The sequence below is a fragment of the Pan paniscus genome, chromosome 7, assembly GCF_029289425.2.
Source record: "Pan paniscus chromosome 7, NHGRI_mPanPan1-v2.0_pri, whole genome shotgun sequence".
In the NCBI taxonomy this organism is placed as follows: domain Eukaryota; kingdom Metazoa; phylum Chordata; class Mammalia; order Primates; family Hominidae; genus Pan; species Pan paniscus.
In genome coordinates this window covers 158,834,625-158,859,331 of record NC_073256.2, presented here as the reverse complement: position 1 = coordinate 158,859,331, position 24,707 = coordinate 158,834,625, and the positions used below count along the sequence as shown (strand labels likewise).

The window sequence follows — 24,707 nt, the reverse complement described above, 5'->3', positions numbered from 1 at the left end:
CCTTTTAACGGTGAACTTCAGGTGACAACAGTAACTCTCAGTTCAACTACACCAAGGTTTCTGAAGACAATGGCGTCTCCACCCAAGCAGGTTGTACATAAATTCCACATAGAACCTGGCATCACCCTGAAGGAATTCTAACTTCACACTGTTGGGGAAATTTACCAAGATGGCTTCAGAGTAGACTAACTTTACACAACACATTAAAAAAAAAAAAGACATTTATTCAGCATCACGATCAGACTATTACATTTAGCAATCAACAGCATGGGAGCAAAAAAAAAAAAAAATCTGCATTAAAACCCTTTGTTGGAAAGCTTTACACTTTCCACAGAACAGAAACTAAAATAACCTGTTATACAATTAGTCACAAATACAGTCCTCGAGTTTTTTGCCCATACACATGAGTGTCTGCCTAAAACATGTCTTCTTTGTAGCAGCTAGGCCCTGCCACCACAGTGCTTGACTGAGTTCACAAATCTGTTGTAACCCGTAGCTTCCCTGTCACTTCTCTGGCTCTCCTCTCCTGCTAAGCTTTGTTTCCTAATTAAAATCTTCTGCCACTGCCATAGCTACCGCTGCTACTGGAACCACCATAGCCACCTTGGTTTCGTGGTTTTGCGAAGTATTGGCCTCCACCACCATAGGAGCCAGAGCTTCTGCCTCCAAAGTTTCCTCCCTTCATGGGGCCAAAATTTGAAGACTCGTTGTTCTAATTGCCAAAATCATTGTAGCCTCCAAAATGGCTTCCATCATTACCAAATCCATTATAGCCATCCCCACTGCCACCATATCCACCACCACCATGGCTGCCACCAAAGCCACCATGACCACTGAAGTTTTCTCCATGACCAAAGTTGTCATTCCAACCAAAATCACCTCCACCACCACCACCAAAGTTTCCAGAACCACTTTGACCTCTTTGGCTGGATGAAGCACTCGCCATCTCTTGCTTTGACAGGACTTTCCTAACTTCACAGCTGTGGCCATTCACAGTAGGGTATTTCTGAATGACAAGCTTATCCACAGAGTCATGGTCGTCCAAGGTTACAAAGGCAAAGCCCCTTTTCTTGCCACTGCCTCGGCCCGTCGTGATTTCAGTCACTTCAATTTTCCCAAATTGTTCAAAATAATCCCTTAGGTGATGTTCTTCTGTGTCTTCTTTAATGCCACCAACAAATATCTTTTTCACAGTTAAGTGGGCAACTGATCTTTGAGAATCTTCTCTTGAGACAGCTCTCTTTGGTTCCACAGCTCTTCCATCCACCTTGTGCGGCCTTGCATTCGTGGCTGCATCCACCTCCTCCGCAGCGGCATAGTGACAAACCCAAAACCCCCGCCAGAACGCTTGGTGTTGGAATCTCTCATTACCACACAGTCCGTGAGCATTCCCCATTGCTCAGAATGGCTCCTCAAGGCTCTCATCTGTTGTTTCAAAGCTCAACCCTCCAATGAAGAGCCTCCTCAGCTGTTCGGGCTCTTTAGGAGACTCTGACTTAGACATGACAGCAGGAAGAAGAGAGACTTTAACGATGCTTCTTCAGGGGCGTCCACGGGCAAGAAGAAAAAAAAGAATTGAAATTTTTTGAGGTTGCTATTCTTGGAAAATTTTCTTGGTTACAGTTTTAAATATTAGTCATGTTCCATTGCTGTTTTTCTTCCTCAGGGACTCCAGTAATACAAATGCTATTCCTCCTGTCTTCCATTTTCACTACTTTCCCTCTGACCCCTTTTACTCTTTCTTAAATTCACTTTCATTCTCTTGGTTGCTTTTCTTGTTTTCCTAAATGCCCCTTATTAAATTATCATTTGAGTCTTATCTCTCTTGGACACCTTGTACTCTTCCTTCATTTCTGAGATAATGTTTTCATCTCATCCATTTCTTTCCTGAAGTCAATCAACTCTCTTTTCAGATCCTGTTGGATTTTTTTGTCCTTTTTTGAACTCATAATTCAAGGTAGTTTTCACATTTTTAAATGCTTATTTGAGCATATGTAATGACACGTAGAATGAATGTTGTCTTAGGGTTTTTTTCCTGCATCGTGATTTTTTCCAGGGGGCGTTCCTTATTTTGCGTGTGCTGATTTTTGTTTTCTCATTTTTTACAATAATTCTATGGATCTGTTCATTTTGTTCCTGTTCATGTTTGTGTTCTTTGCGTGTTTTATATGATTTTAAGTTCAATGGCACCCTCTTCTGTCAATACAGCAAAGTCCAGATAATTTAATAGACTGTCTGGGTGGTAAGCAAAAGGATTATGGATCCTCCAATGTTTTGGTTCCATTTCTATTGCAGGGCCGTACATTTTTCCCTTTTACCTCTTTCCCTATCACCACCTAATCTCCAAAGGATACTCTGCTTTCTTTCTTGCCCTTTCCTTTCCCAAAATCTGTGCATTTTGAAGACTGTCCTCCAAAGCAGGTAGACTTTTAAGTCACTGCTCTGTGATTGGGGCTCTGACACTTGAACTTTTTTTTTTTTTTTAAGACTTAGGGTGGACTTAGTCTTCTAGAAGGTGCTTTAGGCTTTATATCAATCTCAAGCCCTGTTGCTAACTCCTCCCTTCCCTCTTTCCCCCCAGTTTCTCTCAGCCTGCCTTTATCAAAGCCTTATGGTAGAACGGGATAGGGTGGGAGCAGTAGAGATTTCATGCTAAGGTTGATACTCTTCTCTTTGTGCTTAATTTTGAAGTTTGGGAACTCTCTGAATTTGCACTGGAGTCATAGTTTTTGTGCATTTTTATTTCCCTTCTTGTTTTTTTGTTGTATCTCAAGGAAATTTTGGGAGGTGGAGGCCTAGGCAACAGGCATCGTCTTCAGCTACCTAGAAGTTTACAGTTCTATTTTATGTATTGGAATTTTTATCTTATTTCCTCAATTCTAAGAAGCATTTTTTTTTACATTTTAACATTTATGAAATCAGGGTGCATTTTCCATTGATGGTGCCTTACACCTGGATTTATATAGTTTTCTGCCAGGCACCTGGGGGCACTGTTAGTTTGAGACCACTTTCAATTTAAAAGTCTCTGCTTGAGATTTTATTGGGCCACATTGGTGTGAATTCAGGCATCCAAAGAGGTTTGGGTTCAAATCCTCAGGACATCCGTAACCCTTCCCACTTCCACCCAGTGTGCTGACTGAAGCATGACAGTTTTCTCGATTTTTCTTTCTGCAGGGCCGAGTTTTGTTTGTTTATTTCGATCACCCTTAAACCATACATGCAGACCTTTGGGTCCCAGCTCTATGTTGGGGTCTCCTATAAGACTCCCATCTTGGCCATTTTTTCTTTCTTAGAAATACGTGAAATCATGGTGGGGTGTGTCCTAAAAGTATAAACAGAATTGTACAATATGTAGTCTTCCAATATTCTTCTGTTGTTTGGCTTGGGTGTTTGTTTGTTTGTTTGTTTGCTGAGACAAAGTCTTGCTTAGTTGCCCCGGCTGGAGTGTAGTGGTACAATCATAGCTCATTGTAACCTCAAACTCCTGGGCTCCAGTGATCCTCCCACCTTAGCCTCATGAGTAGCTAGGACTACAGGCATGCATCACCACACCTGGCTAATTTATTTTTTTTGAAGAGATGGGGTCTCATTATGTTGCCCAGGCTGATCTCAAACTCCTGGCCTCAAGCAATCCTTCCACCTTGACCTCCCAAAGCGCTGAGATTATAGGCATGAGCCACCATGCCCAGCATGTCTGGCTTATTTTTTTCCTCCAATATGATGTGTCTAAGATTCATTTTAACATGTTGTAGTTCATTCATTTTTGTTGCTGTATAGTATTCCATTTTATGAATGCCAATTATTCTTTTTACTAGAGGTCAATATTTGGGTCAATTCCTGTTTGGTACTATGGTTAGCAACGCTGCAGTGAACTTGCTTATACATGTGCCTGAATGTACATAAGCTCTCAGTTTCCACAGTGTATGCATCTAGGATGGAAATGTCTGCATCATAAAGCTATACATATATCCAACTCTAATACATAATGCAAAATGTTTCCAAAGAGCTTGTACTGATTCACACTCTCAGCAGTATTTTTTTTAGAGTTCCTGTTACTCCGCAGTTTACTAACACTTAGCATTCACTGTTTAGCCAGTAATCAAAGTTTTAGTCAGTCTGGTGGTGCTATTAATCAGTATTGTGGTATTCGTTTCCACTTTCATGATTAAATAAAGAAGTTGAACATCTTTTCATTTCTTTTTAGCCTCTTTGGTGATATGCCTATTCAAGTATCCTGCACACGTTTCTATTGTGTTGTCCGCCATTGCTAATTTCCATTCCCCTGGCTCACCCTATCTAAGGTTCATCATTACTTTGCTTTCCTTTTATTTAGTTTTATTGCACCTAAACATATTCCTAAAAGTACTTTATTGTTTTTCTAATTTCATATAAATTATAATTTCATGTGAGTTATAATTTTTATACTTTCATATGAAGGGCATTCTGTTGCATATACTTGGAGATTTCCATTTGCCTAATATTACTATAGTTTTTTAGAGTTTATATTGTCTAATATTAAGTGTCTAGTCATATAATAACACCAGTTTTCTTTTGTTGATATTGCATAGTATGCCTTTTTCCAGACTTTTACTTTTGCTATTTCTACATTCTTTTGTTTTAGATGTGTCTTTTGTAAACAGCATTTAGTTGGGTTTTTATAGCCTGACGACCTTTGTCTTTAATTGAAGCATTTATTCAATTTACATGTAATATAATTGTTTATATATTTGGGATTGAATTTACCATCTTTACTTTCTTTCCAGACCAAAAAAAAAAAAGAACCTTCAGAGTCTTCAACTGACTTAACACACTCTCAATTTTAATGCCCTTGTTGTTTAACTCTGTATATTTTTAAATCTCACAAGTCAATATTCATTTAGAGTTGCCCACATTTTCACTATTTTCTTTGCTCTTCATTTCTTTTTAAGCCTCACACCCCTCACCTGAGGCCATTTTCCTCCAACCTAAAGCACATCCTTTAGAACCCCCTTTAGTTTGGGTCTGCTGTTAGCAAATGCTTTCAGTTTTTATATGAAAATGTCTTTATTTTATCTTCAATCTTGATAGACACTTCACTGGGTATAGAATTCAATATTGGCAGTTATTTTCTTTCTGCACGCCAAGCTAACATCCCACTGTCACTGGCTTCCATTGCTGCTGTTGAGAAGTCAGCTGTCAGCAGGACTGCTGCTCTTTTCATCGTGCTATGTGCTTTATCCTGTGACTGGTTTTACAGTACCCTGGTTTTTTCTAGTTTGGGAAAGTTTGTTGTTTTGTTTGTTTTTATTTGTCTGATAAGTCACCACAGTGTGTCTAGGAATGGATTTCTTTATGTTTATCCTGTCTCGAATTCCTGTTCTGGAATATTCTGGTCCTGGAAGAATCCCAGCCATTATCTCTCCACATAGTGCTTCTCCTGCATTCTCTCTCACTTTCCTTCTAGGGCACTGATTAGGCACATGTCAATATCTTACCATATCCTCTATTTCACTAGATCACTCAGAGTGCTGAGGGGAACAGATAACACAAATTGGTAGAGGTGGAAAATTTAATAAAAGAGCTCTTGGACAAGGGGTAGAGTTTAATGTGACTGACAGGGGAAGGGCCAGTGCCCCAGGAAAAGTAACAATGCTGAGTCATTGCCACCTTCTAGACCAAAGGGGCAGGGAATGGGAGTGCTCCCAGAACCAAGGATGTCTATATGGCTAGACCACAGGACAGATGGACACGGCAATCCTGTGGCCACCCACAGGGAGAGACTCTGAGGTATAAATACCCTGACTTCCCTCCACTCCCACCTTCTGACCTCTTGCTAGTGCTTACCATTAGCCAAGTCAACTGGAAGCCAAAGGTCAAGAGAGCTCCTTGATGCAGTGTATACAGGTCAGCTTCCTGGGGCATGAGGCAGGATGGGGAGCAGCAGAGATTATATCTGCAGGAGAAAGCGGAAGATATTCAACACAATTTCTTACTTCCCTTCTGCTTCCCCATATTTGTGTCCCTCATTGCTGAATTCTGTCTAATTTATTTTGAGTGATCTTCTAGTTCACTAATTCTCCTTTAACCATGTCAATGTGATGTTAACGTTTTCCATTGCATTTTTTTTATTTCAGATTTGGTATTTTTTATTTCTAAAATGTCATTTTGGTTCTTTTTCTCACCTGCTCTATCACTTATAGGTTCCTAGTCCCTGAAGACATTTTTAAGCTTGTCTTTTATTTCTGTATTCATAATCAAATATTTGTTTCATAGTTCATACCTGACGATTCTAACATCTAAGTTTCCAGGTCTACTTTATTTGTTATTCTTGCTGTATGTTACCGATGGAGTGTGCCTTCCTCATGTGTCTGATTATCTTTTGACTACATACTGGATGTTGTTTTTGGAAAAAAAAATGTAGGAATGATTTGGGGCCCACAATTAAGGTATTTTCCTCCAACAAAAACAACTTGTCTTTGCTCTGCCAAGCACCTAAGGATACCTAAGGTAAGCCCGTGATTACCTTAAGCCAAATCCAGTGCTTCAGATTCCCTGGGTGCCCCCATTCAATTCAAACGTGGCTGAAATTTGCTTGGGTTTTTCACACCTGCTTAGGCACCAGTCTGAAAGTGGCCGAGGGTCTCCTATGAGATTAACCATGTTGTGCAGTCTGTGAGCTTAGGTCTCTGTCCCTTCATCCCACAAGGCTGTCAGAACAAAGGATCTAATTTTCCAGAATTATCAGATGCCCCCAAGGCATCAGTAGCTTTCCTGCTCCCACCCCCTCAGGGTCATCATATTCCCCACATGTTGGCCTTGCAATTTCTTACAGTCTTGTCATCTCTTTAATACTCTCAGGACCCTTGTTTGTATTTTCTTTTCTTTTTGAGACAGGGTCTCACTTCATCACCTAGGCTAGAGAGCAATGGCACAATCTTGGCTCACTGCAACCTCTGCCTCCTGGGTTGAAGCTATTCTCCTGCCTCAGCCTCCCAAGTAGCTGGAATTATAGGCATGTGCCACCACACCTAATTTTTGTATTTTTAGTAGAGATGGGGTTTCACCATGTTGGCCAGGCTGGTCTCGAACTCCTGACCTCAAGTGATCTACCCACCTCTGCCTCCCAAAATGCTGGAATTACAGGTGTGAGCCACCATGCCCAGCCTACATGTTTATATTTTCTCCAACCTTTGTAGTTGTTTTCAATGGAGGAGCTGATTCAAGTAGCTTAGTGCACCCCTACTGGAAGATGAAGAGGTCTTCTCATTCATTTTTTTAAAAAACAGATTTATTGAGATATAACTCACATACTATAAAATTTGGCCATTTAAAGTGTACAGTTCAATGGGTTTGGCATATTACATTATTTTTTAATGGTAGTAAAATATGTATAATATAAACTTTGTCATTTTATTCACTTTTAAGTGTATGATTCAGTGGCATTAATTACATTTGCAATTGTTGCACAGCTATCACCACTGTCTAATTCTAAAACTTTTTTATCACTCCAAACAGAAGCTGTGTAACTATTAAATAATAATTCCCCATCTTCCCCTCCCCATAGCCCTTGATAACCTCTAATCTACTTTCCGTCTTATGAATTTGGCTGTTCTCGACATTTCATGTAAGTGGAATGATATAATATTTGTCCTTTCGGGTCTGGATTCTTCCCCTCCGCCTAATGTTTTCAAGGTTCATCCATGCCGTAGCATGTATCGGAACTTCATTTCTTTTCATTGCTGAATAATAGTCCACTGCACGGGTAGGCCGCATTTTATTTATCCATTCATCTGTTGACGGACACTCAGGTTGCCTCCACCTTTGGGCTGTCATGAATAATGATGCCGTCAGCACTGGCATACCAGCATGTTCGAGACCCTTCTCTCAGTTATTTTGGGTGTGTACCTAGGAGTGAAGTTTCTGGGCCATGTGGCCGTACTATGTTTAGCTTTTTGAGGAACTGCCGTACCATTTTCCATAGCAACTACACCATTCTCTATTTTCACCAGCAAAGTACCAGGGTTTCTGTTTCTCCACATCCTCACCAGCACTTGGTGTCTCTCATCTTGGGGCTGTAGCCATCCTGGGAGGTGTGAAGTGACATATTTTGATTTGTGTTTCCCTGAGCATCTCTTCATGTGCTTATTGGCCATTTGTCTATCTTTTTTGGAGAAATGCCTCTTCAAGCCCTTTCTCCACTTTGGAGTTGGGTTGTTTGTCTTTGGGTTGTGACTTGTAGCTCCCATTCCTTCTTAGACCCACATGAACCAGACTTTGTCCACTGCTGCTCCAATAAAATGGTTCTCGTCAAGGTTACCAGTAACCTCGCGTCACTAGGTCCAATAGTCCATTCTCTGTCCCCACCTTATGTGACCTGTCAGCAGAATTTGACTCAGCCAGTGACTCTCTCCTCCTGGGAACGCTGCCCTCCCCGGTTCTCCTCCTACCTCCCCGGCCACTCCCGCTCAGCCTCCTGCAGTGGCTCCTCCTCATCTCCCAGATTTCATAGCCCTGGGGCCACAGGGCTGACCCCTGATCCTCCTCCTCAGCTACACTCAGTTTCACAGTGACCACCTCCATTCCCGTGGCTTCAAATATCCCCTAAATACTGACACCTCTGGCCCAGGCCTCTCCCCCAACCCCCTGATGGCAGCCCTTGGATGTCACACAGGCGTCTCCCACTGACCCAGCCAGGCCACACCCCTGGCCTCCCCCAACCTGCCCCTCCTGCAGGCTTCCCCATGTCACCGCTGGTGACTCTGTGCTCCCAGCATCTCAGGCTGGAATTCTTGATGCCATCCGACTCCTCTACAACCACATCCCATCCCCTAGGAAACCCTGCCAGCTCCACCTCTGCCTGTGTCCCGCCCCCGCTGCCACCACCCTAGTCCAGGACACCACCAGCTCTCACCTGCAGTGACTTGCCCACTTCCAGTCGCCCACCCCCCCGTCCTTGAAGAACACACGTAGGCCCATGCCACGTCTCTGCGTAAAATCCTCCAGTGGTCCCATCTCATTCAAAGCCTCCACAGCAGCCATCAAGGTCATGCTGTGGTCCCGATGATATCACCATCTTCCTCTCCTCCTCTCCCCTCCCCACTCCACCCCAATGACACTGGCCTTGCTTTCTGTCCCCTGAACACACCAGGATTGAGCTGTCTCAGGGCTGTCTCTCTGGAAGCTTCTCTCCCCTGCATCGCTGCCTGGCTCCCTCCTGATATCCTCAGGGCTTTGCTCAAGTGTCCCCTTCTCAGGGGATGCGTCCCCAACTGCCCTGTCTGAAACCGAAGGCACCCAGACTCTCCCCCGCCCCCCACACTGCTTTTTTCTCTCAAGCAGCACTGAGCATCCGGCACACTGCGCTTCCTGCTGTGTCCCCATGAGGCTGTCATGCACAGGAGTTCGGGGACTCCTGCCGATTCCTCCACTACTTGGTCCCCTGGGACACTGTCTGCACGCAATGGCGCTCGGCTCACACCTGCTGACTGAGAGGCAGGCCCACAGGCAGCAAAATAGAAACACCCACCCTCTGGGCATGCACGCTTGCTCGGGGGAGAATCCTCCCGCTTAAGCCTCTTGAGGCGGGCATTGCCCACTACTCTGCGGCCAGGAATCCAAGGCTCAGAGGGGTTAAGTGACTCCCCCAAGGTCACACAGCCAGCTTGGGGCAGAGTAGGGGTCTGAGCCTAGACCCTTCTGACTCCAAAGGCCCGGCTCTTTCCAGCTGGGTGGAAACTCATAGAGTCCTCCGAGCTGTCGTGCCCACCCAGCCAAGGGTCAGATGGTCCTGGAGTGGCTTCCCCAGGGCTTTAAGGAGAGCCACCCTTGAGTCTGTCCTAAAGCAGGGGTGGGAGCGCATGGAGCCACCCTCCTGTGGTCCTCGCAGCCCCAGCCTCCTCATGCCAGGGGCCCTCCTGCCCCTCGAACCCCTTCCACCCAACACTCAGACCCTAAGACCATTTAGGGCAGTAAACAGGGCCATCATGGTCACCAGCATCTCAGGGCAACCCAGCTGTCCCTTCCTTCCCTCCAGGCCTCACCGAGCCATGCCCCATGGAACCATGGAAAGGCCACAGGACTGGACAGCCCTGGCCTCCAGGATCCCCAGTTTCAAGACAGGGCCTTGATCAGGACAGGTCTCCTCTCTCCGGTCCTTAGTGGCCCCATCTGCAAAATGGGCACTCTACAAACTGTAAAGCACTGTGCTCATGCTAGTGAGGACCTGTCACTTGAAGCAGGTTGGGCCTGAGGAGCTGGGCCCCAGCAAACCCGGACTAGGAGGGAGTAGTCAGGGAAGGCTTCCAGAGGGAAGTGACTTTGTGGTGAGCCCTAAGGGCTGAGGGGGAATTAGTGAGGGACAAGGAGTGCTCTAAACACCAGGCCTGCACATGTGGGGGCCCAGAGGAAGGGAAGGAGAGGAAGGGAAGGACAGGCAGGGGCTGGAGGTCAGAGAGCAGAGGGCTTGGAGGTCGTGACTTTGAGTGCCGGCTGGGGCTGTGGTCTGCAGGACCTGGGAGCCAGGGAAGATGACAAGCAGTTGGGAGACAGGGCACATTAGGAAACCTCCAGCATGAGTGAGGAGCTGGCGGAGAGACCTTGAAAGTGGGGAGATCCAGGAGGGGGCTAGTGCGGATGTGAGACCACAGGCAGGGACCAGGGGCCTCCTGTCCAGCCCCCGCCTTGGGCCCCTCCCACACCAACCTGCAATGCTCGTATCTGCCCTGAGCCCCATCCCACTAGGGTCCGGCTCAGGGCCCAGCCTAAGTTTGCTGTTCCAGGCACCCAGGCCCTGGTGATGGTGGCCTGCTCATGTGGCTGAGCCCAGCCAGGCTTCGGTGGCAGCACTGCCCTCACATGCCCTCTCTGCCCACAGCCACACCTTCCAGCTGTGGAGGGCCCTGGGGGCCGAGCAGCCCACGAGCCACCTGGTGCTGACCACACTGCTGGCCTGTCTGCAGGAGCGACCCCTGCCCACCGGTGCCAGCGACAGCAGCCCCTGCCCCAAGGAGAAGACCTACCTGCGCTCGCTGGCTGTGAGTCTCTGCCACCGCCCCATCAGATACTGGCGGCACCTCGGGCACTCACTCTGTGCCGGGCTGTAGGGGGGCACCCCATATCCAGGCTGCAGACACCCAGTCCAGCCCCAGCCTGGAGGAAAGCCGCCCAGGGCTGACCACACAGGCCCAGCTCCCACCTCCTGGCCGAGGGCTGTGAGCTCCTGTCTGTGAATCAGGACAGTCATGTCAGTCCCCTGGGCTGGCAAGGAAACTCACTCACTCACTCATTGTGGGGCAGCCTCAGAGAGGGGCTTCAGGTAGAGGGAAGGGTGTGGAGAGAGTTGAGAACCCTCTCCATGCTTGGGTTCTGGGGAGTCATAGATTCTAGAGGAATCTTAGAGGCTGCCCTCTGCAGCTGCCACCCCCCAGTAGGAAGCCCCTGGTTTTCCTCATAAGCCCAGCACTGCTTCCACACTCCCAGGAGCCAGGAGCTCCCCTCCTGGCATGGCCACACCTGTCCCCCTTACCTGGACCCTGATGAGGCCACAGCTGTGTTCCTGTTTAGAGCTTTCCAGGCTGAGTCCCTGCCCCAAAGGCACCCCAGCAGTGGCCCAGAGCTCACAGCAGCTCCCCTGCCACCCAGAGCCCCCCAGACAAGCTGCTGCCTGCAGCAGGGGTGTGATGAGGGCTTAACAATGGCAGCCGGTGGGAGAGCACCCCCTCGGCCTGGGGATTTATCGGCTGGCCGTCCCCAACAGCCCCGCCCCGGTCGGCCCTGGGCTGATGCTGCCCCCCTACCAGAGAACCACACAGCAGCATGGGTGAGACCCACCCAGGGGTAGCAGGGGAGCCTTCCCTGCACCCCACCACACCGCCAGTTCCTGCCCTCCCCCAGTTGTCACTGCTCAGTGCTGGCCCCACCCTGAGAACATTCTGGACTGAAGGCTCTGGCAGGCACAGCCGGCCTTTGGGGTTGGGGGCTGCTATCAGCTGACTCTGCCTTCCAGGGCCATGGGTTCCCCAACTCCCAGGCATCAGGCCCTGCTGTGTGCCAGCCACAGAGCTGAGGGTACCGTGAGACCACACAGCACAGGACCTTGCCTTCAAGGCAGCAGAGCAGAGGGCCCAGATGCCAGCAGCTCACCCCTTAGACAGGAGCAAAGTGCAGAGGGCAGATGGTGGCATCCAGTGTGTGGTCTGAGGGAGGCCCTGGGTCAAGGTGGAGGTCTGCAGGAGTGTAGAGCGGACAGCATCCAGGTGGACAGCTGGGGGAGGCTGGGGACCACTAGGCCATCCAGCAGCAGCGAGACCCAAGCGGTGGGTCCAGAGGGTGCAAGAGACGGCCAGGCTGAGTCTGCAGAGGCACGGGGTCAGGCCCCACAGGGAGGGACAGCATGTGGACACTTGGACTTGGTCCTGGAGAGCTTGCAGCAGGGAGGGACAAGCATGCTTGGACGTGGCTTTTGTGGGACAGTAGGTCAGAACCCCTGGTCCCGGGACCCAGGGCCTGGGAGCCTCACTCCACGCCTGCCCCCGACAGGCCATGAACATGCTGCACGAGCTGCAGTTTGCCCGGGAGTTCAAGCAGGCCGTGCAGGAGGCCTACCCCAAGCTCTTCCTGGCCCTCCTCACCCAGATGCACTATGTCTTGGAGCTGAACCTACCCGGCGAGCCCCAGCCCAAGCAGCAGGCCCAGGAGGCAGCCGTGCCCAGCCCCCAAAGGTAAGACTAGAGCCTCCCAGGCCTCCTGGCCTGGCCAGACACACATAGGGTTCCGCAGGCATCCGAGGGCAAAGACTGTGTTAGCCTCATAGGGCACAGTAACAAAGACGCATACCCCATGGACTCAAAGCAACATCTCCCAGTGCTGGAGGCCAGAAGTCTAAAACCAAGGTGTCACCAGGGCGTGCTCCCCTGAAACCTGCAGGGGCCTTCCTCACTGCTTCTGGTTCCCAGTGTCTCATGGCCACGCTGGGTGTTCCTGGGCCTGAGGCTGCACCACACTCATCTCTGCCCCTGTGGTCACCTGACATTCTCTCTTGGGTGCCACTGTTTAAATTTCCTCCTTTTTTTTTCCAGCTCTGTCAGAATTAAGTTTTCGTTCATGTCTGTCGAGTGGTTCAGCAGTTGAACAGTTAAATTCAGCATCTGAATAAATTTTCCCTTCTTATAAGGATACCAATCACTGGGTTAGGGCCCCACCCTAACGACCTCAACTTGATAACATCTGCAAAGACCTTCTTTCCAAATAAGGTCACAGTCACAGGTACCGTTGGTTGACTTCAATATATCTCTTTTTGGGGGGACACAGTTCAACCCACAACAGTCATGAACCCGAGCCCCATCCACGGCCAGGGCCACAGGGGCTGTGGACAGCACCTGCAGACAGGTGTCCGTCCCACTTACCCGTCACCTCAGGGTGCTTGGCAGTAGAGATACTTAGTGTCACTGCCATACAGCGACCCCAAAGGGACAGCAGTTACCAAAAGCACCCATGCAGTGAGCCACATCTTACCCCAGTGGGTTTCCTGCGAGGACTCGAGATGAATGTCGTTGTCCCTGCTCTACAGATGAGGCAACTGAGGCTCAGAGAGGGTCAGAGGCTTCCCCTGGGCCACACAGCATGTCCATGCAGAGGTGAACTGGGCTCACCCATGGGGCAGATGCCTTTCCATGCTCTCTTGGGCATCTCATTGGTCCTCAGCACATGCTCAGACTGACATCACGGCCAGTTGCCCGCTCCCCCGCCCACCGTATTCTGGCCTCAGTAGGGCTGCCTGCCTTCATCTTCCCTCTGCACCAGGTCATATTTCCAAAAATCCAATAAGCAAGTCTAAAAACCGCTGGGGCCGACTCTTTTCATTTGTTTGTATTATGATGTGCGTCACGCAATTTGTCAGTTTTAACAGCTCTCCCCAAGGCAAGTCACTTAAAAAAAAAATGCCACTTCTTCTCATCTTGCCTCCGAATTCGAATGTGCACGAAGTTCCTTTTTTATTCAGTTCAACCATGCAAAATGCATGAATCTTTCCTAATAAGCTAATAAAACCTTCTCCCGGAACGTGGGAGGGTTGGGAGAAAGCCTCACCCCGTCTGCTCCTCCCCCTGCTGGAATGTTCTTCCCCCAGCCATCCTGTCTCTGCAGGCTCTGCTCACCAGCACCTCGCTGAGGCCTCCCCCACCACCCTCCAAAATAGCAGCCCCTTCGGCGCCTCCCACCGTCTGCTGCTTTATTCTCGCCGCAGCCCCACCATCAGCTACCATCTGTGATCTGCGCCTTTTACCTGCTTTACTGCCCGCACCCATAGACTGGAAGGTCCCGAAGAGCCAGAGACATCTGTCTGTCTCTCGCGGGCTCCCCATACAGCAAGGACGTCTGTCTGTCTCACTGGGGGCTCCCCATACAGCGGGAATGTCTGTCTGTCTCACTGGGGGCTCCCCATACAGCGGGAATGTCTGTCTGTCTCACTGGGGCCTCCCCATACAGCGGGAATGTCTGTCTGTCTCACTGGGGCCTCCCCATACAGCGGGTATGTCTGTCTGTCTCACTGGGGCCGCCCCATGCGGCTGAGACATCTGTCTCTCGCGGGTTCCCCCACCAGCAAGGACGTCTGTCTCTCTCAGGCTCCTCATACAGCTGAGACATCTGTCTGTCTCGGGCTCCTCATACAGCTGGGACGTCTGTCTATCTCTCTTGGGCTCCCCATACAGCTGGGACATCTGTCTCTCTCGGGCTCCTCATACAGCTGGGACGTCTGTCTGTCTCTCTCGGGCTCCTCATACAGCTGGGACGTCTGTCTGTCTCTCTTGGGCTCCCCATACAGCTGGGACGTCTGTCTCTCTCGGGCTCCTCATACAGCTGGGACGTCTGTCTGTCTCTCTCGGGCTCCTCATACAGCTGGGACGTCTGTCTGTCTCTCTCGGGCTCCTCATACAGCTGGGACATCTGTCTGTCTCTCTCGGGCTCCTCATACAGCTGGGACGTCTGTCTCTCTCGGGCTCCTCATACAGCTGGGACGTCTGTCTGTCTCTCTTGGGCTCCCCATACAGCTGGGACATCTGTCTCTCTCGGGCTCCTCATACAGCTGGGACGTCTGTCTGTCTCTCTCGGGCTCCTCATACAGCTGGGACGTCTGTCTGTCTCTCTCGGGCTCCTCATACAGCTGGGACGTCTGTCTCTCTTGGGCTCCTCATACAGCTGGGACGTCTGTCTGTCTCTCTCGGGCTCCTCATACAGCTGGGACGTCTGTCTGTCTCTCTCGGGCTCCTCATACAGCTGGGACGTCTGTCTGTCTCTCTCGGGCTCCTCATACAGCTGGGACGTCTGTCTGTCTCTCTCGGGCTCCTCATACAGCTGGGACGTCTGTCTGTCTCTCTCGGGCTCCTCATACAGCTGGGACGTCTGTCTGTCTCTCTCGGGCTCCTCATACAGCTGGGACGTCTGTCTGTCTCTCTCGGGCTCCTCATACAGCTGGGACGTCTGTCTCTCTCGGGCTCCTCATACAGCTGGGACGTCTGTCTCTCTCGGGCTCCTCATACAGCTGGGACGTCTGTCTGTCTCTCTTGGGCTCCCCATACAGCTGGGACGTCTGTCTCACTGGGGGCTCCTCATACAGCTGAGACATCTGTCTCTCGTGGGTTCCCCCACCGGTAAGGACGTCTCTCTCTCTCGGGCTCCCCATACAGCTGGGACGTCTGTCTGTCTCTCTCAGGCTCCCCATATAGCAGGGACTTCTGCCTCGCGCGGGGCCACCTGTGGTTTCTGCTCAGGCTGCTCCGGGCAGGTTCTCCTGGAGCCCTGGAGGTGGCCCCGGCAGCCCCCGCAGCCCCAAGAGAAAAAACTCTCACCACGGGCACAGTCCTGGGCTCTGATTGGCCTAGCTTTGCTCACATACCCAATCCTGAACCAATCACCTTGGCCACAGGGGCCTGTGCGGCTCTGACTGGCCAGGCCTGGCTCCCACGCCCTCCAGGGAGCGGCATGGGCCCAGGCCTCTTCGACCACCGCGAAGGGGCCCAGGCTCCGGTTGCCAAACCAGCAGCCATGCCACCCAGCGCCACCACGGAGCCAGGGAGAAAGGGAGGCCTGAGAGCAGAGTGTCACCCAGGTGTATCCCGGTGACTTAGGGTCTGAGGTCCCTGCCAGGCTGCTGTGGCACTGTCAAGGTGGGGACAGGGGCCCAGAAGGACATCTGGATGAGCAGTGCTGAGTAGCCACTGTCTCTGCATGCCCAAAACGGTGGGAGCGGCACAGGACACCATGGGGCAGCAGGCGAGTCTTGAGGCCTGATGGGGCCAGCCCTGGGCCTCTGAAGTTCTCATGTCCTGCTTAGATGGACAGGCCTCTGGGACCAGGAAGCAGCGAGTGGGGTTGAGCAGAGCACCCTTCCCTGGGCAGGACTGCAACAGGTGCTGCCAGGCCTGCCAGAGGGGCCTCCCTCTCCCCTGCTCCTCCATTAACAAAGCCTTTTCCTTAGAGATGTTTCCTGCGTTGGTCAGTTCTCAGCTGGGTCCTCCTCCAGCCAGTCTCCACCCTGCCCCACAAAGGAATTCTCATTGTTCTCACATGTCATCCATGTGGGCCATCTCTATTTAATTCAACTGGGCTACATTGTTTCTCTCTATTTCGAAGGCACTCATCATTCTCACCCTCATCTCATCTTCATCTTTCCCTCTGTCCCCTGGGGATTTGGGGCCAAAGGCTTGTGATCAAAAGAAGAGGAGGAACTTCACACCCATTAGGTTGGCTACTGTCCAAAAAAAAATCAGAAAATGAGTGTTGGCGAGGATGTGGAGAAATCAGAAGCCTTGTGCACTGTTGGTGGGAATGTAAAACGGTGCAGCTGCTTTGGAACAGAGCACGGAAGTTCCTCCAAAAATTAAATATAGAATTACCATATGGCCCAGGAATTCCACTAACGGGTGTACACCCAAAAGAAAGGAAAGCAGGCACCTGGGACAGATATTTGTACGCCCTGCTCACAGCAGTGTTACTCACGATAGCCAAAAGGTAGAAGCAACACAAGTGTTCATCAATGGGTGAATTAGAATAAGCAGTGTGGTCCATCCACACAATGGAATACTATTCAGCCTTGAAAAGGGAGGAAATTCTGATGCTACAACATGGATGAACCTTGAGCACATTCTGCTGAGTCAAATACTGTGTGAGTCCACCTACTTAAGGTCCATGAGTAGCCAAATCTACAGAGACAGAAAGTAGAATGCTGGGTGCCAGGGGCTGGATGGAGGGAGAATGGGGAGTTAATGTTTAATGAGGACAGAGTCTCAGTGTGGGAAGGTGAGAATGTTCTGGAGATGGATGGTGGTGATGGTTGCATAATATTATGAATATGCTCAATGCCACTGACCTGTACACTTAAAATGGTAAATTGTATGAGATGTGCATTTTACCACAATTAAAAATAAAAATAAAACCAGAAGAGGAGGAGGTAATGGGAGAGGGAAGAGGGTCTCATGGACCCTCAGGCTGGGGAGGAGTGTGGAGAGCAGAGGGGCTTTGCCTCCTCTTTCTCAGATGCCTTTGCCCTCTCCGGGGCCAGAGTGGGGAAAGGACGGTTGGTCAAGTATGGGGCAGGCATCACTGGGATGCCAAGTGTCCAAAGAGGCTGCAGGCAGGCAACGACGTTGAGACCAGCAGGAACGGAGGATGGTTCCTTGAGTCCACAGCGAGGCAGAGACTCAAGGGGCTCCACCTTCATCGGTCTTGGGACTGCGTATGGATTTCAGGAGACACATGTCCTTGAGCATTGCCGGGGGTCCTGGGCTGGAGGTGGTTTTGGGTTCTATGGACCTGCAGGGGAGTTGGGCATGGATTCCCAAGAATGCTGAATCAGCCCATCTTTCTGGAAGCCCTGCTGGGGCTGCAGGGACAAGGCAATCTTGAAGAACAAGCCAATACAGTGCCCAAGAAGTCACAGGACCAGAAGCTTCTGGAGTCCTCCCAGAGTGCCACTCCCCCCACCAAGTCCCCTTCTTCTGAAAACCATTGTCGCATTATGGCTGAGACCAGTGACCTGGAAAATGCTGCCTTTTTTTATGACACAGCTTGGGGCGAGAGGACAAGCCAGCTGGCATTTGGATTGGCACTGTCAGAACTTTCACGGATGGCATTTCATCATTTGACACTTGGTTTTGCAAATCTGCTCAGAAACGTGCCTGGTCCAAGCTGACAGCCTCGTCCAGGCATGCTCACACATCCAGGGTGATGCACTTACACTGACCGAGCACAGGGGCCAGGCCAGGGGTGGGTGGCTGGAACAGTGAGACAGGCCAGCAAGCCAGGGCCATCTCATGTTTCATGGGCCTGCATTCTGGGGCTTTCTACCTGTGCCCCAGGGACTGCGTTCAGTGACAGTGACATCCTGTGACAGTGACATCACTGGCAGGTTTGGAGCCAGGGCCCAGCTTGACCCCACCTCTGTGCCCTTGCCCAGGCTGTGTGACAGGACTGCTCCCTCCTCTGCTGAAGGACAGCGACAGTAGAGGGCCACCTCAGGCTGGGCAGGTGAGGCACCATCCATGGTACCTGGCAACTACCAAGCACACGGTGACACCACAAGCCGTGCACTCACAAGCAAGGGCCAGTGCCGTGGGTTTCTCCGTCACTCACAAGCGAGGGCCAGTGCCGCAGGTTTCTCCGTCACTCACAAGCGAGGGCCAGTGCCGCGGGTTTCTCCGTGTCCTCTGAGGGCAGGAGTCTCAGGAGTGGAGAATGGACACTTCTCTGGGCTCCGCTATGCCACACGCCCTGAGTCTCCCACGCCCTCGCCCGCTGCTACCCTCCGTACTCTTCGCCCATATTTAAATGCTGCCATCCTTGAGCTGAAGGGCAGGTGCCCTTCAGCAGAGCGCCCCTCCCTAGAAGGGCACCCCCTGGTCTCCTGCCTAAGCAAGGCCCGGGGTCTGACTGGGCACATGCTGCCTCCCCATGCTTGGCCCGGCTCCGCCAATCCTGGGTCCCAGCATTTCCGCGTAAAACAGGGCAGGAGAGAGTAGCCCCAGGGGGCCTCAGTGATGCCAGGCATAGGAACCAGAACGTGCCTTTCTATCTGGGTCAGGTGGGCACCCTTCCCAGGGCAGGGGGTGGCCCAGGGGGCTGCTTGTGGCCTGAGGCAAGCCCTAAGCCCCCTCTGCTCAGCTGCAGCACGTCACTGGAGGCACTGAAGAGCCTGCTGTCCACCACAGGGCACTGGCATGACTTTGCCCACCTGGAGCTGCAGGGATCCTGGGGGCTCTTCACCACCATCCACACCTACCCGAAGGGCGTGGGCCTCCTTGCCAGGTACGGTGGGGCCAGGGCAGGTCGAGGCAGCCTGCTTCAGGCCACGCCCATCCAGGGGACTGGGTATCTGGACTGCAGTGACAGGACACGGCCCCCTGCCCCCGGTCACAGGCACACGCTCAGAGCCTGTTGATGCAGTGTCTTCCCCCGGCCCTCACCCTGGCCTGTGACCTCCTAGGGAACAAGGGCTGTGCCTGCTTCTCTGTCTCCTGCATGTCCAACCCAAGCCTGGCACGCAGTGGGCAGCCAGTGGGTGGAAAGGAAGTGGGAACGTGCCTGCCACGTTGGGACCCTCCGGGATGCCAGCCCTGATGAGATGGGTGGGGGCAGGAGGGTGGGCTCTGAGCAGTGACCACCAGCCCAGGCCCACCCCTGCAGGGCCATGGTGCAGAACCACTGCAGGCAGATCCCAGCGGTGCTGCGTCAGCTGCTGCCCAGCCTGCAGAGCCCACAGGAGCGTGAGAGGAAGGTGGCCATCCTCATCCTCACCGAGGTAGGGATGCAGGCCAGCAGAGAGCACCTCAGATGTCTGAGCCTCCTTCTCCAGCCTCCTTGACACCCCAGCAGAACCCATTCCAGAGCTCGCCCTGACTGGGGAGGCTGCCCAGACGGACCCCCTCATACTCCTGCCTTCCCACTCCCAGCCCTCGGAGGGGGGCTGCACACTTTGGGGACCTGTCTCCCCACTCGGCCCTCCCTGGCACAATCCCTGCAGAGTTGCAGGGGCACTAGGTGCAGACTCAGGCAGGTCCAGGCTCCAACTTCAGCCCTGTCCTGCCTGTGGGACTCAGGGTAAAGCCAAAGGGGAATGGGTAGAAGCAGATGCCGCTGGGTGTGGCACACTTTGCAGCTGCGAGCTCAGGCAGGGGTGGGACTGGGGCGAGGAGGCTGCTGTTTCCGTAACTGACACTAGTAGGGGAACCCAAGCGAAAGCCTCATGCCAGCTCCCACCCACCAGCTGCCTAGGCCGCCCTCCATGGGCACTCTACCCCCAGGTGCCCCACAAGCTCAGCTCTTGATAAAAGTGAGGCCTTGCCTCGCTGTATGACCTTAGGCAAGGCCCTTTCCCTTTCTGGGGCTCAGTTTCCCCAGCTGTACATTGAGGGGTTGAACCAGGATACTTGTTCACCAAGATACCCAGAGGGTACTGGTCAACCTCCCTCCCTGAAACTCCCACCGGACTCCGGTCCTAGAGCCCCACCCCTCAACACAGATGCAGGCGCCTAAAAAAGAGTGACCTGCCTGCCCTCCCGGGGGCCGCCTCCGTTCCTCTACAGCCCTGTCCTGCTGGAGGTGCTTCCCAAACAAGCTGCCTTGACCGTGCTGGCACAAGGCCTCCGCGACCCCAGCCCTGAGGTCCGCGTGTTGAGTCTGCAGGGCCTAAGCAACATCCTCTTCCACCCAGATAAGGTAAGGGCTGTCGGGCACTGTGGCTGGTGCACATGCGACCCCACAGAACAGCTGGTGCACCGGGTGTAGCCAAGGGCCACCGGGTTGGAATCCCGGCTCTGTCACTTCAGGTGGTGTGGCTTGGGACACCTGACTCCACCTCTCTGGGCCTGTTTCCTCATCTGTAGAATGGGGCAGGTTGTGGGAGGGGTCAAAGTGTCTATTCCCCGGACACAGAGTCTCCTCCACGCCCGAAAGAGAGAGGGGCCTTGTTGCAGACCTCCAGGTGGTCACCGTGAAGCCCACCAGATGGCATCCCAGGGCTCACCCAGAGAGGACAATGCCCTCTGAGAATCTTATGAATGGGTCTCCCCAACCCATTGCTGACTTCTCCAGTCCCAACCAATTCTACCTCATCACCATAATAACCCATATCCCATCATGGACAGCTGTGGGAGAGAAAGCCTGCGATGCCGCCTTTGGGCGATCTGCCCTTACCCCAGCTACAGCCCCCCACTTAACGGACATCGCCCTTGCTGTGGGGGCCCAGGGCACCATGCAGTGGTTAAGAGTCCAGGCCCTAGACCTATCCCCGCTCCAGCACCTTCTAGCTGGCAGGATCTGTCAGCTCTCCAGGCCTCAGTGACCACAACTGTACAACGAGCAGTAATAGTGCCTGCCTCCTGTGGTAGGCAGGTCATGAGTGCCATGCAGAGACCGGTCCCTGGCACGTGGTCAGCCCTAGGGGCACCGGCTGGCAGCAGCAGCAAACTTCCTGCCTGGCTGACTCTGCACCCTGAAAATGCTGAGTTAGAGGCAGAAATTTTCTCACCTGATCAGGAAGTGTGGAGCCTCAGCCTCCCCTCATCCACCCCAGGGCTGCATTAAGACCCCAGAGGGAAGGCGACATGCCCAGCCCCCATTTCTGTTGCTGTTGGAGGAGGCTGTTATGAACATAAATATTTTCAGGGCTTGTGGGAGAAAACTGTCATCATGGGAAGGCAGCAGAAGGGGCCGTTTCCAAAGAGATCCCAAAGTCATTTGCCTAGCAGACTAGTTCACTGTGATTCTGTTCCAACCACAGGCCTCCACATGGTTAACAAGACTGACTTCCATTAGGGTCACAGTTGGCAAAGCTCTTTGTATTGTGCGTGATGCATAGTAGGTGCTTAATGGAAGATGGAGACTAGATAGCACTTCCTCATTGACCTGTTCATCTCTCCATCCTTCATCCATCCACCCACCCATTCATCCAGCTATTCACCTACCCATCCATTCATCTCTCCATCCATGCCTCCATCCATCCACCCACCCATTCATCTTCCCATCTATCCATTGATCCCTCCATCCATCCATCCACCCACCCATCCACCTACCCATTCATCCCTCCACCCATCCATCCATCCATCTACTCACCCATTCATCCAGCTATTCACCTACCCATCCATTCATCTCTCCATCCATGCCTCCATCCATCCAACCACCCATCCAACTATTCACCTACCTATCCATCCACTCACCCATTCATCCCTTCACCCATGCCTCCATCCATCCACCCACCCATTCATTCCTCCATTCATCCCTCCATTCAACCATCGACCCACCCATTCATCTCCACCCATGGCTCCATCCATCTACTCACTCATTCACCCGTCCATTCATCCATCCATAGATTCCCCCGTCCACCCACATATCCCTCCACCCACCCACTTGTTCCTTGGGTCCTTCATCTGTGACCCATTCTTGCATTATTTCGTTCATTCTTTTTATGTCTATTCATTCACCCAGTTATTCACGTTTGCTCCCTCATTCATTCATTCAGTGTTCGGTTATCTGTGCACCAAATGTTCTCTCAGGCAGGGAAATGATCAGTAGGAAGTTTCCATGTGCCTCCTCTGTACCCTGCACTGAATACAGGGAATACAGAAAGGCAAAGAAGGGCCCTGCTAGATCAGGAGGACCAGGTCCAGAGAAGAGGGAATGGTTCCCCGCCTGGCATCAGGTGGGATATGGGCAAGCAGCCACAGCAGACCAGAGGAGACAGGCCCCGAGAGCACTGCCAGCCAGGGAGGCCTGCCGGCTTGGGGATGGGAAGGCTGAACCAGGTGTGGCTGGAGCAGGCCACCCCACTCCACTCTGAGTGGAAATACGCCATGCTATGCATTTTAATTTTCTTTTCTCACCATTTCCATTACAATTTCATTCTGTTGTCTGTTCTGACCTGGCCAGAACCCTGGTCTTCGAACACTGGCTGCAAACATAGATGCTCAGAAAGTGTGACTGTTGAATGACTCACTTGCTGAAAATGAATTTAATATTTTCAAAGCAAACAGCTAAGAAAGCCAACAAAGTTGCTTTAAACTTGTTTAAAAGTTGTAAAAATCACCCTGGTTTGCACCCAAGTCACTGCTAAGGGGCCCAATGGCAGGAAACATCCATTGGTGGGCACACTGCTTTCTGACCATTCATCCCGATAACTCAGGAACTCACTGCAAACACGCAATCAAGTGGAGAAGACGGAACTGGCTGAAAATTAATTTTAAAAAAAAAAGACAAGTCGAATGTGTTGGCTCACACCTATAATCCCAGCACTTTGGGAGGCCAACGCAGGTGGACTGCTCAACCCCAGGAGTTTGAGACCAGCCTAGGCAACATAGTGAGACCCCATCTCTACCCAAAAAAAAAAAAAAAAATAGCCAGGTGTGGTGGCACGCACCTGTAGACCCAGCTACTCAGGAGGTTATGTTGGGAGGATTGCTTGAGCCTGGGAGTTCAAGGCTGCAGTAAGCTATGGTCACACCACTGTACTCCAGCCTGGGTGACAGTGTGAGACCCTGTCTCAAAAAAGAAAAGAGGCCACCCTGTCCAGACCACGCAGCTCCTGGTGGACAAAGCCCAGGTAGGGGCACAGCTCCCCATGGCGGGCAGGGCCAGGCCGGGACCCACAGCTCCCCGTGGCGGGCAGGGCCAGGCCGGGACCCACAGCTCCCCGTGGCCGGCAGGGCCAGGCCGGGACCCACAGCTCTGAATCACCACCCCCCACCCCTCCCCCCCACTGCAGATGGGGTGAGGGGGTCAAGTGGGAGAAGGAGGCGGGGGCATGGGGCCAGCGGGTCCTAGTGCTCTCTGCCCACCAGCCGCCACCGCCCCCAGGGAAGCCTGCTCCAGGGATAGCTGCGGCCCTTCCTCGACGGCTTCTTTCAGAGCAGCGAGCAGGTGATCGTGTGCGTCATGGGCACCGTGTCAGACACGCTGCACCGCCTGGGCGCGCAGGGCACAGGGAACCAGAGCCTCAGCGTTGCCATCAGCGCACGCTCCTTCTTTAATGACGTGAGCACTGGGGCAAGGCGGGGCTACCTCCTGCTCACGCCCTCCAGAACCCTCCTCCCAACCCAGCTCCCTTCCTCTGCCAAAGGGGGAACCCCAAGCTGCAGGCAGGGAGGCCCAGTCCCTGGGGAGCTGCCCGCTTGTGGCCCTCGGTTGAGGTGGGCGCTGAGCAGGTGGGCTGGGTGGGCCCCTGGCGCTCACCCCTTCTCCACAGGGCTGAACTAGTAGTTCTCACGTTCAGTCTCCAAGTACGGTGGTCTCCGGCCCCACAACAGCCTACCCAGATTTGCTTTCTGACCTGTCAGCACGGTTAGCGTGGCTGTTTTTCCTTTACTGGGGAATCTGGGGGATAGGTGCCCCTCAAATGCATTCATGAGGCCTGGGCTGCCAGGATGCAGTTGTGGATAGAAGGGAGATGTGATTCTTACATCCTCAGTGACACGAGAGAGCCCTGTGTGAGGGGGGAGCCCCAGCCCTTCCCTTCCCCGGGAGCCAAGAGCCTGGGTGAAGGAATCCTGCAGAAAGAACTGAGTTGTACCCCTACAAGGTGTGGGGTCCCAACTTGGACCAAAGCTGGGACCCCTGGACAGGTCTGGCCGTGCCTCTGAGCCTCTGCCTTGCAGGAGCGGGACGGGATTCGGGCGGCAGCCATGGCACTGTTCGGGGACCTGGTGGCAGCCATGGCAGACAGGGAGCTGAGAGGCCTGCGGACC

At 52.3% G+C, this 24,707-nt stretch overlaps 1 protein-coding gene, 1 non-coding gene and 1 pseudogene across 2 annotated transcripts in view; 1 reads left to right on the top strand and 2 right to left on the bottom strand.

The window, feature by feature from the left end:
• The window catches only part of LOC100987797 (maestro heat-like repeat family member 5), a 74,831-nt gene that overhangs the window by 45,848 nt on the left and 4,276 nt on the right, over positions 1 to 24,707 (top strand). Inside the window, 7 exon segments of the mRNA XM_055117013.2 lie at positions 10,853 to 11,012; positions 12,517 to 12,698; positions 19,135 to 19,278; positions 19,657 to 19,770; positions 20,544 to 20,688; positions 23,821 to 23,997; positions 24,618 to 24,705. Of these exon segments, the coding sequence (XP_054972988.2) occupies positions 10,853 to 11,012; positions 12,517 to 12,698; positions 19,135 to 19,278; positions 19,657 to 19,770; positions 20,544 to 20,688; positions 23,821 to 23,997; positions 24,618 to 24,705 (1,010 nt within the window).
• Positions 548 to 1,504, bottom strand: LOC100988142 (heterogeneous nuclear ribonucleoprotein A1-like; annotated as a pseudogene).
• On the bottom strand, positions 13,056 to 13,130 carry LOC112440774 (small nucleolar RNA SNORD5). The gene has a single exon (XR_003028786.1). It is a non-coding gene; the product is annotated as a small nucleolar RNA SNORD5 (small nucleolar RNA).